The 12,345-nt window shown below is 36.5% G+C and overlaps 2 protein-coding genes across 4 annotated transcripts in view; one reads left to right on the plus strand and one right to left on the minus strand.

Moving 5' to 3' along the window:
- nfatc1 (nuclear factor of activated T cells 1) overlaps window positions 1-5,840 on the plus strand; it is a 44,296-nt gene extending 38,456 nt beyond the window's left edge. For all 3 annotated transcript variants that reach the window (XM_026930035.3, XM_026930036.3, XM_053228521.1), the window contains one exon: window positions 4,605-5,840. In XM_026930035.3, the coding sequence (XP_026785836.2) occupies window positions 4,605-4,660 (56 nt within the window). In that variant the 3' untranslated portion in view covers window positions 4,661-5,840. The remainder of the gene's footprint in view (window positions 1-4,604) is intronic.
- A 1,814-nt stretch (window positions 5,841-7,654) lies between these two features.
- On the minus strand, window positions 7,655-12,257 carry si:ch73-196l6.5 (riboflavin transporter 2). The gene is made up of 4 exons (XM_026929523.3): window positions 11,677-12,257; window positions 9,660-10,700; window positions 9,359-9,482; window positions 7,655-8,525 (listed from the first exon to the last, which is right to left on the minus strand). The coding sequence occupies exons 2-4, from the start codon at window positions 10,676-10,678 to the stop codon at window positions 8,319-8,321; spliced, it is 1,350 nt and encodes a 449-aa protein (XP_026785324.2). The 5' UTR covers window positions 10,679-10,700; window positions 11,677-12,257; the 3' UTR covers window positions 7,655-8,318.
- Between the last annotated feature and the right edge of the window lie 88 nt (window positions 12,258-12,345).

The following is a 12,345-nucleotide window of genomic DNA, read 5'->3' on the forward strand; positions in this document are numbered from 1 at the left end:
TGCCATTTTGACACAATTTAATACTAACAAATAATTAAGCGATTGTTTATTTTTCCGCTCTGAGAGAGGAAATTGTTGTGCCTATAATGAAGATATTGTGAAGATGTAAATGTGTGACTATAAGGCTTTTTTTTTCAAGTATAAACTTCTTATTTGTTGTTGTTTTTCACATAAACACCAAATTGGGAAATGAACACCAGATGGAATGAGTCATACTGCTGCAAAGTAGTTTGTTAAAGCATCATCTCTAAAGTCCTAATGATTGTTTCTAGGTGGCATAGTAAAGACAGACCTCTGATATTGACTTGTGAGATTCCATTTGGCCTCATCTAGTTGCTCTGTGAGTGGACAAAGAGGTTTTTGAAGTTGATCTTTGACCATCAAACATGTGCCAAAGTGAGTAAATTGATTGAAAATTTGACAGTTTGACCTGAAATACAGCTTGTTCATTTTCTGTTCTTCCTCTGTCTCATATTAAAGCTTTATTAATCTGGCTTCAGCTACCAATCTGCCACTGAAGGCTTTTCATTAGACCCCTTATATGAAATCTCGCAGCAAAATAAGATATATGTCATGGTAACTGAGAGCAGCATAGTTTTTTCACTAGGCACAGTGTATGGCGCCCAAACCTCATACCCACTGGATATTTCTGACTCAGATAGCATTATTCTAGACCCAAAACACAACATTCTCAGAGGATGAGCAGTCAGGATGAGGGGAAGTCATTGAATCATTACAAATCCCATGAAGAAATGTTGTGTTCTGACCCAACCAGAAAAAAGTCATTTATAAGCCTCATTTATCAAACTTGCTATGAGCAAATGTATTCGTAAATGGTTTGCAATAGCATTTGCATATCAAATGCAGTCCTCATGAAAATCCACTTAGTTGAGAAAAATGTTCTTTTCCTACAAACCAATAATGGAATGGCTGAGCTGCATTACTGGAATATTTAGTGCATACCTCACTTAGGTGGCACTCCATCATTTATTTGTCATTTTGTAGTTTTCACCTCTCAGAGCTTTGCCTTTTATGGTACTATGTGGGCTTCACTAAAAGTAAATCAACTGTGTCAGGATGGCACTTTTACAAGTGATTTGCATTTATCAATATACACCAATGTATTACTGAAACTTTTGAAGATCTGGTTGCAATTTTTAGGCCAATTTGGATTGGCATATGAAAATATTAACATTTTGCTAAAAGATCGAGACCAAATCTCTGGCTTGGTTAAGCCACATTTTAATGTATGGTTTTGTTAAACTAGCCAGTTGGATTCTGTGTATTGACACTTTAGCTGATACTATTGATTGTGATGAAAAGCTGGAGGAAAGCCACACTGAGCCATGAGCAGACTGAAATGGATGTATTGGTAGTACTCTGTGGACACACATGGCAGATGTTAAAGGGGGAAAAATGGTCGTAACGAAGATCTGCTTTGCAAAAGCATAGAGCCAGAAGCATAGAGCAGACCCTGATGAGTGCATGCGCTGAGTAACTTGAGTAGAAATGGATTATTTTCACCGAGAGATTTGGATGACCGTCTGATCACAAGCAGTTCCAAGTGAGTTGAAAGCCAGACGTCGTTACGAGCAGACTGAGCTTCACTGATTCTAATGCTCAGTGGACACACGTGGCAGACGTTAAATGGAGAAAAGAGGGGTCATATTGAACCTCTGCACAGACCTAGACATTTAAATTACTGGTAGAATTTCAGAATAATTAGCAGTAATAGAATAATGAATATTTTGTCATTATTATAGAATAAAAATAATATGCTGTATTTTCCTATAGAGATTAATTTGTCATTATTTCCTTTCTGATGCTTCATGAATAGTTAGAATAGTGTGATCTAAACGCATTATTAAAACTTCCATGACCGGTGTCACATCTGCTTTACTTTGAATCAAACGTCTACACCTGCAGGCCATTCATCCGTTACTAATATCTAAGTGATGACTTTGGAGACCTGCAGCTTGTAATAAATTCTCTGAATGAAATTTTAGTGCACAGTGACACCCAGACAGGTATTTCTTCCTGAACACCTCCTGTGTTTTAACAGATGGGAACATTTCGAGTGATCTGAATATTGATTCCACTCCCATGAAAGTTCTCAGGGTTTGCCAGAATTTGTCACGAAGACATATCCTTGCAAATTACTCCTAACTGTCAAAGGGATCTAATTGTTTCAGCATGGTCTGGTGTTTCAAAGATGAACACATGTGATTTGCTCCCCATAATTCAGCCATCATGCTAATTCTTTTCCTGCAAGAATATTAGTAACAGCCGATTAAATCCAGTAGCTCGTAGACTGAGAGTGAAAGAAATGTGAGGTTTTATTATTTATGACTCCGTCGCCATGAGAAAACTCCTCCTCTTGATACTCTGAAAGGATTTTGATTTACAGATCTGTGGTAACACACAGTATGCTGCTTTTCCTTACTCATGATTAATGAGGTTTTTTAGTTATCTTAATACAGTGCATAAGGTTCTGTTAGTCTTGTGTTCATGTGGTCAATCCTGATGCCAATTTCTGATATTTAGCTCTAAGTTCTGAATAAACGTAAACACTTTTGTGACCCTTCCTGGAGTTCTGTAGTCGTCCACACCCTATCCGTTTGCAAGCGGATGAGAAGTTTGCGTTAGGATGCACTGAGCTGTTGGTCAGACCTCGGTCAGGTAGGGCGTCTCCTTAACACCACATCAGGAGATGAAAGGAAGCCTGGGCTCTATTGTTTCATGGGGAATGTCAGCAATCTGGACTGCCTCTTGGTCCCCGAGGCTGCTTTGTGGTGGGAGTGCCAAGGCCACGGGTCATTCGGAGGGAATTCCTCAGCAGGCTTCCCAATCTTGGCTGGGAGGAAACCCACAGCTTCCAGCTCACGTGGCTCCCCGCTCTCTCTCACTTTTTCTCTCTGGCTCCAGTTTTCCTTTTCTTCACTTTGTGCAAAACAACACATTTACTGCAGTCTGAGCTTTACAAAATATAAAGCTGCATTTATTGAACATGTTAAATTTGGCAACATAATTTGTTTGGTTGTTTGGTTTGTCCCTATGTGGAAACTCTGAAAGGTTTATGTAGAACCCCTTTAGAAAGATGGAACCATTAAGCACAAAATGAAGCCTTATGAAACTGTTTTTGTCTACGTTTTTAGCATGAGGAATGTAGTACAAGGTATTTGCTACATTCATAGAACGGGTTAAATTTAGCACCTTATGTGGTTCATTAGTTTGTCTCTGTGTAGAACCCCTTTTGAAAGATGGAACCATTCACCACAGAATGAAGCCTTATGAAACCATTTAGAACCTTAAAATATACCTCAGTTTATCCCCCAGAGAGGGTTTTATTCTTTCAGAAAAGGTTCTAAATTGAACCTTTGCATAAAACAAATACTTGATGATGGTTACATTTGGCACCATAAATGGTTTTTCTGTTTGACTATCTGGGGGAAACCCCTTAAGGTTTTATGTAGAATCCTATAACAGAGAGGTCCCTTTTCACAAAAAGTTCCCAGTAGAACCCATTTAGAAAGATAAACTCATTTGTTACACAAAGAACCCAAATGTAGTGCAATGCATTTAGTACACTTTAAATCCATAAAGGCTTTGGTTTTCACTTCAACAAGTACAAGTGTTTCCCTTTTAGAAAAGATTTCAGTTTTAATCTCTTGAACAGCACTTGATGAACATTTCCACCTATAAGTGTTTTTAGAAGTGTCTTAAAAGCCATGCTTAGTTGGAAGTGTTAATTCTAAATTATTTAGGTACAAGGGCTGTAACACTTCAAATCACGCTACAATTCCTCTCATTGTAAATGAGAAAAGAAAGCACCAGATGCGTGAGATGTCTGCAGGTGTTTATGTGCAATCTGAGGAATGCAGCCGCTGCTGACCTTTCTCTCTGTCCATAACAGAAAAGGAATGTGTTGTTTTACACCAGTTGCACTAGCTGATACTGTGTTTTAGAGATGGTGATTTAGTTCAGCTGTCTATCATCCCATTTAACACTGATATAAATGATTAGATAAAATAAAACCATGTCACAAAATGCCCCCTATGGGAATGCTGTAAGATAATATGTCTGCTGCTAACATGAAAACACACCAACTACACAAGCTGGGCTTATCCGCTTGTCCTTGCTATCACTCTGTCTAGGAAGGCCTGGAGTTGTTTTAGGTTAGAGCCATGTGCTGTCACTTCCCATGTTAGGGCCAAAGAACATAACTGATAGAGTCTGAAAGAAGCCTCGGCTGTGGGAATGCCGTGAGACACACAGCAGGCAGGAAGCCAGTGGACACCAGAGCACTCGGATCCTCTGATCAGAGGGCATGGCACAGCATCCTCCTTTTCTCTCTTTCTCTCTCTCTCTCACACACACACACACACATTGTACACATGGCATGTGTGAGAGTTTTTCGGATGAGTGCATCTTTTGGAATATTGGGTATAAAACCATTTTTGGAGAATTGTAATCATGATTTGCTTTATAAGATCTGTAAGATGTGTTGATTATAGGGATGGCCTTCACAGGAAGTCTCACACTGAATCCTGGTTTTATATATGCACTACACAAGTAACACCAATTTTCCTGTTTTTTTTTTACAGTCAATGAGATCATAAGGAATGACCTGTCCAGCATCTCCGTTCATACCCACGCATAGCGACAATGGAACGTGAATCACACAGAAGAAATTGACATTTGAACCTTTCATACCAGAACAAAAACATGCCTCCGCTTAGCCTGATTGCAATAACAACATCAGCACTGCAAAGTCGATTGTAAAGCTCACAATTGTAAAGCAGTCAGATCTAAGAGACTGACTGAAAAAGCAGCACAGAAAGTGTATGGAATAACAAAATACTACCAAAACAATGCGTGTGAACTGATGGACCAAGCCCTGTGTATGGTGTTTATTTTTTTTCCCCTCTACATTTCCTCTTGTGCACTCGTGTAGCTCTTTAAATTATTACCCAAGTGCAATTTGTTTTCCATTATTATTTTAATGTCTAAATGTTTAATGTATGCATATATGCCAATATGCCTTAAAATCAATGGTCATATTATTGTAATTAGACAGTTGTCTGCTATGGTAATGAATCATGTCTGAACAGCCATTCCTTTGCTTACATTGGAATTTTGTCCAGCTGTAATGAAACATAACTGGAATTGCATTTTTTATACATTGCAAGAGAATCATATTTATTGTCTCTACCTGAGCTGGAATGAATTGTACACAGGAAAATAAGTAGCGTGTGTTGTGGTAGTTAAAATTATAAATGAAATGAGCAGTACAACCTTACATTTAAAAAATTTCTAAACCAAAGTGTTTTATTCAGGTTAGGCCGTGATCTGTTTCTGAACTGCCTCTGCACTACCTGTATATTCTCTGTGCCTCTGTGAGCATTTTGTGCCTTATATGCATTGATATGACCACAGATTTCCTTTTCTGCTTAGTTGCATGTCGTCATTTTTTTGCTGAAAAATTTTATAACCGTTTTATCTAGCTGATGACAGGAAAATTGTTTTTTTTGCCACAACTACTTTTGTTTGTTTTCTGAAACTCAATATTGTGATAGTATCGATGCCATTGTTTTGTAGGTTATTAGCTAATGTATGCACTTTACTTTGTACTTCTCCTTAATGATATTTTGAGGAAAAATTACAACATATGATTTGTTTTCTATTTTTTTTTTCCTGATGAACAGTGAATTTATGAAAGCAACACTCCAAGATACTGTTTTTCTTGCCAGCATCTTGTATCCCAATTAACAATTATTAGTACATTTTTTGCATTAGCAATAGCAAAATATGCACAATAAATGCATTTAACAAAGATCCTATGAAGTGTAGAAGGGCATCATTCCTTTAAAATACATTATACAGTGTCAGTGGTCTTTCAGGAAACAAACCGACATTATGTTTTTGTTGTGCTTTAAAAACAAACTAATAGATCTGTAATCTAGTATATGATCACTTATAGTTTTACCTCTGACCATTACAAAGTGCTGACACTGGAGACTCCTTCCAAAAATGTTAAATAAACCTTCCTCACAGAAAACTTTACCATATCAACAATTACACACAATTTTTACAACGTGTTTATGTGGAGCCATATCAGTCCCTATGTAAACTCTTACAATAAAACTGATAGCATATTAGAATGAGTGCATTAACATAAACCTATTCTTTGCATTACAGCTGGAAGTATTGTCCAAGATGCAGTTATAGAAAATTAACCAACACCTGCTGACCAATAAAATTCAAGAATCCAACAGCAATGTGAAATAAACTGTTAATACTAGTATTGAAGTTTCTCAATATTTTACATTATATCATTTGACAGAAAAGAATCTTTTTAAAAAAAAAGTCAATTTTTGCTCTATAAAAAAAAAAGCTAGATTCATTTGTAGAAGAAATAGGCAATGTACCCCTTAAAGGTAAGCATTGTTTATGTTTTGCCGATCAGTTGTATGTTCTTACATTTATAGACTAGCTTGATGCATCAGTTAATATTTATATTAATATTAATTTCTCTCCAGATGTCCTCTGTCCGTGTCCTTTTTGCTTTTGGTACCATCTGATCCCCATTACAGTGAACTTGATCCTCTATTATCCACCCCATTAACAAATCCATTATAATATGACATAATTGCATAAAATACAATGCAACTATACTGCATAAAAGTGAAATGGAGAAGAATGTTGAAAAAGATTTAAAAGTTCACATTAATTCTTTAAAAAAAGAATTTCTGAAGAGATTCTATTTGGAACCTTTAACTTTAGTGTGATAGATAAAACTTTTTTTTCTAAGATGTTTTTCCTGTGTTGACTTGCGAGTGAATTTTCTCTCACACATACAGCTGCTGATGCAAACATACACAAACACAATACATGACACAATAACTATAACAACAAACAAGGGGGGGAGGGGGGGCATCCCCATGAGAATGTGCCAGAACTCCTTACCACTACTGTGCCATCTCATGTAAAACTAATTCTGTGCCATTATTTTGGAGTGGTGAGAAACGTCTGGTCCCCAAAGAACCAGGAAGGAGAGATCAGAAGTGCAGCACCAGAAAAACAGCTGTTGAGCTCAGGCTCTGTGCCAAGACCCCTGTGACACCTGCCAGGACAGCAGGCATATTTTCCATGGGCATGAATCCCCACTGACACAGCCATGGTGACAGAACCCTCCCTGACTGTGTTATCATCAGAGCCATGCCCCAGAAATAACAGCGCTATTAGTAGCTTGCGTCAGGATCACCAGTTAGGCCTTGCTTGTGTTCTGTATCATTTTAGATTGATTATTATTATTATTATTATTATTATCAAAAATTCCAATGAAATCCAGGGTGTATATACAGCAGATATTGCTCAGACTGGAACAGTGATCAGTAGCATACAATTGTGCAGTTGTTTAGAGAGAATTCATTTTGTTACAGTTTTGATTTTTCAATAATAACAATATCTTAACATACAGTATTTGAAACATTTTGTTACTTCTGATGAAATGGACATCTGTGAACCCTAAAACATGGTCTTGTTGCTATAAATTAAATTCTTCACATTGTACTAATGGGACATCTATCTATCTAGCTATCTATTATAGAGTATACTGTATATATAAGGAATAAATGAAGAAATCAAACAGTCATATGGCAAAGAATTTCTTATGGTTGGATCTATTACACAGTTCACATGTTTTCACATACACTTTGTACTTAAATATATTTTGAAACACCAAAGAAATACAAATGGTCATATGAAAGAGAATTTAAAATACGTAGACATTGCCACCAAGTGGTCATTTTGAATGAATCACACTGAATGATTTAAAAGCAGAAAGCAGAATTATTAATCCTAGAGCACTTCCTTTCTATTTCATTTCATTGTATTTATTCTCAGTTATGAAAACAAAAGACGTTAAGTTATTATTAGTAAGAAATATGAGTCTTCTACCTATTGTGCTTTTCCTGCAGTACAAAAAAAATTAAAATAAAAATTTCAATAAATTAAAACAGAACCAGAAACAAAACTATAAATATTAATTCTTTACTATATATAAATGTTTTAAAGCAATATGTCAGATTTCAGAAAATTTACTAAATATATATTAAATAATTAAAATGTATTAATATATTAAACCTTTGAAATGTTAAAATGTTACAAAAGCTCATATTACAAAAATATTGATTTTTAATTATTTTCTAAATTTAAAGAACAACTCTTTATACAGCCACAGAAATCAATAATACTAAAATACTACAATATGTTATGCTTCTGATCATATTTCTGTGTTGTGAAATTTCTTACTGACATTAGCAAGTGGAGTTGCATGGGTCTCCTGAAGAGAAAAAGTTGTACACATTGACTAAAGGGAACATTATCACAGCTCCCAGCAGTGAGCCCAACTGCACTACTGCACCACACCACACAAGAGCGCTGTGACCTTCATCACGCAAGATCACTGCAATGATCACCTTCACATAGGACAGTGTGAGAACAAAAAATGTCCAAGCTGCCACCTGTTTTAGAGAGAATTTAATATAAAAATATTAACTTTTTTCCTAGAATATTAAACAGTGACCATTACAGACATACATTCCTGATAAAATGCATTTATTTTACACATACGTGTGGCGGCCTCGGAAAATCCATTGAATGTCACTGTGGCATGTGAATTCTGGTATCGACAAAATTTAGTTTTTCTCCCAGTAATATATTTTGACATTTCTGCTTTAATAAAACTATACATTTTTTTCAAAACAATGTGGAAATTGTGTTTTTTTTTTTTAAGCTTACTTTCTAACCTTGTCTTGGCTGTCTGCCTGCAAAAGAGAATACTTCCGGTGATTCTGCCAAAACCTTGCTAGCTAAGTGTGATTTTCTGACACAGTAAATGTCATGATTTGACCATGTTGTTGGAAAGCTATGTACAATAGTGAAAGACAAGTCAGAAATAAAACATTAATGACAAAAAATGTGTTCAACAGGATTGACTGAATTAATCAGCGATTATTTCCTCACTGAAGTTAGCGTGATGTGGATGATGCTGATAATCAAAGTAATAACTAATTTCCTATTGTAAACATAATTCTTTTTGAAAATAATGTTTATATGTTAGTAGATTGTTAGTAGTTACTGTTATAAATGATAAATTCTCTCTTTTCACATTTGGGGGTAGCCAGATTTTAAAATGGTAGAATTTGTGATTGAGATATGTGCAAATAAGAAACACATTTCAGTTCAGGAAAGTTTGTAATTGTAGATTTTCCCAGGTCACCACAAACAAAATAGACCTTGCTTACAGAACAAAGAAGTTTAATTTCAAGTATAATTCATGGAACACATAACTTACTATTAGAATGGCTCCAGAAATGTGGTTGACCAGCAGTGGACAGGGACTCAGCACTGCCATGGCCATGATATAAATGCCAAAAACAGTGCCAAAAGCAGTCAGAAACCCCATCAGCACCAGAGACCTTTAAACATGGAAAGAACTTAGGCTTAAGGTTTCTGTGTTAGAATGTAGTTTGTGTGTTAGAATGTTATTATGTAGTTTTTTCCCTCCTTTTTGGTGGCTCATAAAATCCTCTGAAGTCTCAAACTTTTTCTGCCACCAATAAATACTATAAACGTCCTTTAAAATGGTCACTCACCTTTGAGCATAGAACATGGCAATGAAGCAGGCCAATGGGTTTGCTATGGATGCCATAGTAGCAGACCAATGATAAGCATGGTTTCCATAAGGCAGACATGAATAGGACTGAACAGATAGTAACACCGAATTGGTCAGAGCATTCACCCAGGCCAGGATGATGAAGATGTATAAAATTTGTGCCCAGCTGTAGGTTCCCTTTCCAAACATCCCATTGAACTTCTGGATGCCATTTGGAGAATTCATCATGGGCTTCCGTTCACGGCTTTTCTTTTCCTTCACAAAGTCCTTATTTCTAATAGCACCTTGGTATCTGAGGCTGCTTGAGCGCTCTCGAGCCACTACTGGGAGGTTGTTCAAAAGCAGGAAGGCTACCAAGCAGACAAACATCATAGCTGCCAGGAAGAAAAAAAAAGCCTTAGCTGAGAAGTTGGCTGGTAAGTAGTGTGGTATTAGGTGATTAGTCGAGTCCAAAGACCCATTTATTGTTTCATTGGGATTCAAGTTTTGGGTGCCTTCGACACATTGCAGGACACCTACTCCTTGAATCAGAGCCACTACAGCCGGGATCAGTCCACTCAAACCTTCACCTACATAATAAGAGGTGAGATACTCTGGCTTGAGCTGCATCATGAATGGTAGGAAAGTCACTGATGAGGTGCAGTCCACAGTGGAGATGAAGAAGGTCAGGATCAGGAGATAAATGCTGCGCTCAACTCCTTGAACTACGACCGTCGCCTTCCAGAAGAAAGCTAAGAGGAGGCTTGAGAGGGTCCCAAAACTGACAATGAAGTAGATCACAGCGGTTTCATTGAGCTTTCCTGGTTGGAATTGGTGCATCAGGGTGACAAACAGAGGACCAACATTAGCAGCCTGGGTCAGGATGGAGAGATAGGAGGGGAGGTACCAGCCTTCAGGCACCTGAGGGACAATGAGGGGCAGCTCAACCCAAAGCCCACAAATGGTCACCCAGGAGCCCATTCCAAACAGGCAGGCTAAGATGTGAGTGAGGAGGGACATGTCCTTGATCTGTTTGGAGTCTCTAACAGATTAATAATAACAAAAAAGTAAGGTTTTATATGCACACCAAAAGCAAGACTAAAAAAAAGCAAAACAAACCATTACAGACAAGTAAGGTACACAAACAGAGCTGAGTCATTACTTAGTAAATTATTAGGAAACCTGGTGAATTATTAGTCCATTTTCCTATGGGTTAACTCAGGATTTCTTTTACCGACAGGGATCTCTTTTAAGTGTTTAAAAAAATAAAAAAATTGATTGACCCCCTGAACACAGATTTATTTTACAATGTAGTCAATAAATTAGGCTCACTTAAATGTCCTCAAAAATATATTTATTTATATTTATCTAACTATTTATTAATCTTCCACCCATGAAACCCTTTTTTTTTTAAATGAAAATTGTGATTAGATTCCAGCTGACATTATTAAGAGGCACAATAAATTGGAAATGGTGGATTGTAATTTCCATCACTGTAACAAAATTGGATAATTGCAGACCCTTTGGCTATGCAAAACATCATTTTTTAAAATTCCATTTCATACAACTCCTCTGTGCAACTGTGATTTTCAAACTTCTGTAGAACTAAACTACACTCATGCAAACTTAACTCGCTAGTAGTGTAGACCATTTGCCTCTCAAAGATCTCTGCATTGCACTAAAGCAGTGCTAATTATTTTGTAACAATGTCAGGAAGGCATGTTTATTTTAAGCAAGCCTGCAGACAATCAGTACACTTCCAGTAGTTTGCTGATCGGGACAACATATGTGTGGACACAGCCCAGCTGCAAAAGCCATTGTAATTATACAATTAACCTTTTTCAGTCTTTGTCAAACTTTTTAATGTCTCTGAACACTACTGACCCATGGAACACATTAGCAGAATATTTATGATTTGAGTGCAATTATTACACAGTGTAAAAAATTAGCAATTTGAAAAAATGTGAATATATATATATATATATATATATATATATAGCTAAAGGTTAGATACTCACTCGTTAGTCAGTCAGTTTCATCTGGCGACTGAGGAGTATGTGTTAAATTTTTGGTTGAGATTGTAGGTGTGCATCGACTGACCAACCATGATGACTTGCCTGTTGATGTTTTATCAAAGGTGCACACACTTGATTATACTTCCACTCGAGATTGAAAATCAAATACAGAGGCTTTGCAGATTCACAATATCCAAGAACACAAATGTTTGTGTAGGAAACAATTTGGAAAAGCTAAATGCATTTCTTAACTGACAAATTGTAATTAGCATGTTACTACAAAGATAACTCTCTTTTTGAAGCCCTTTAAGCAATGACCTTTAAGCATCATAGTACTTTAAAGGGCATATATACTACACAATGGTTGCAACAAAATATTACAGCTGATCCATCAGGTAAGATATGTTAGTAAGATACAGGTTGGTTTGTCAAAAATGCAACTTGCACAACAAAACTATGTCAAGCCTTAAGTAACCTTGGTAAATTTTAACTGGAGTAAGCCTTTAACTGTGATCCCTTAAATTGTGCCTGCATTATGTAACGTTATGTTTTAAGTCAACTTTAAACTCAAAGTAAACTCCTTTAATTTTTACTACGCACATGCTTAAAAGGTGTATTAAAACTCCTTGAAGAGTCTGGCAAGACAAAATGTCACAAGAAACCATATTAAAC

This window comes from Pangasianodon hypophthalmus, chromosome 23, assembly GCF_027358585.1.
Source record: "Pangasianodon hypophthalmus isolate fPanHyp1 chromosome 23, fPanHyp1.pri, whole genome shotgun sequence".
NCBI classification, from domain to species: Eukaryota; Metazoa; Chordata; class Actinopteri; order Siluriformes; family Pangasiidae; genus Pangasianodon; species Pangasianodon hypophthalmus.

Coding starts and splice junctions, on each gene's coding strand:
- si:ch73-196l6.5 (XM_026929523.3), bottom strand. CDS start 10,678: ATGTCCCTCCTCACTCACATCTTAGCCTGCCTGTTTGGAATGGGCTCC. Junction 9,483..9,659: donor GCCATGTTCTATGCTCAAAG/GTGAGTGACCAT, acceptor CCATGTTTAAAG/GTCTCTGGTGCTGATGGGGT. Junction 8,526..9,358: donor TTTCTGGAGCCATTCTAATA/GTAAGTTATGTG, acceptor TCTCTAAAACAG/GTGGCAGCTTGGACATTTTT.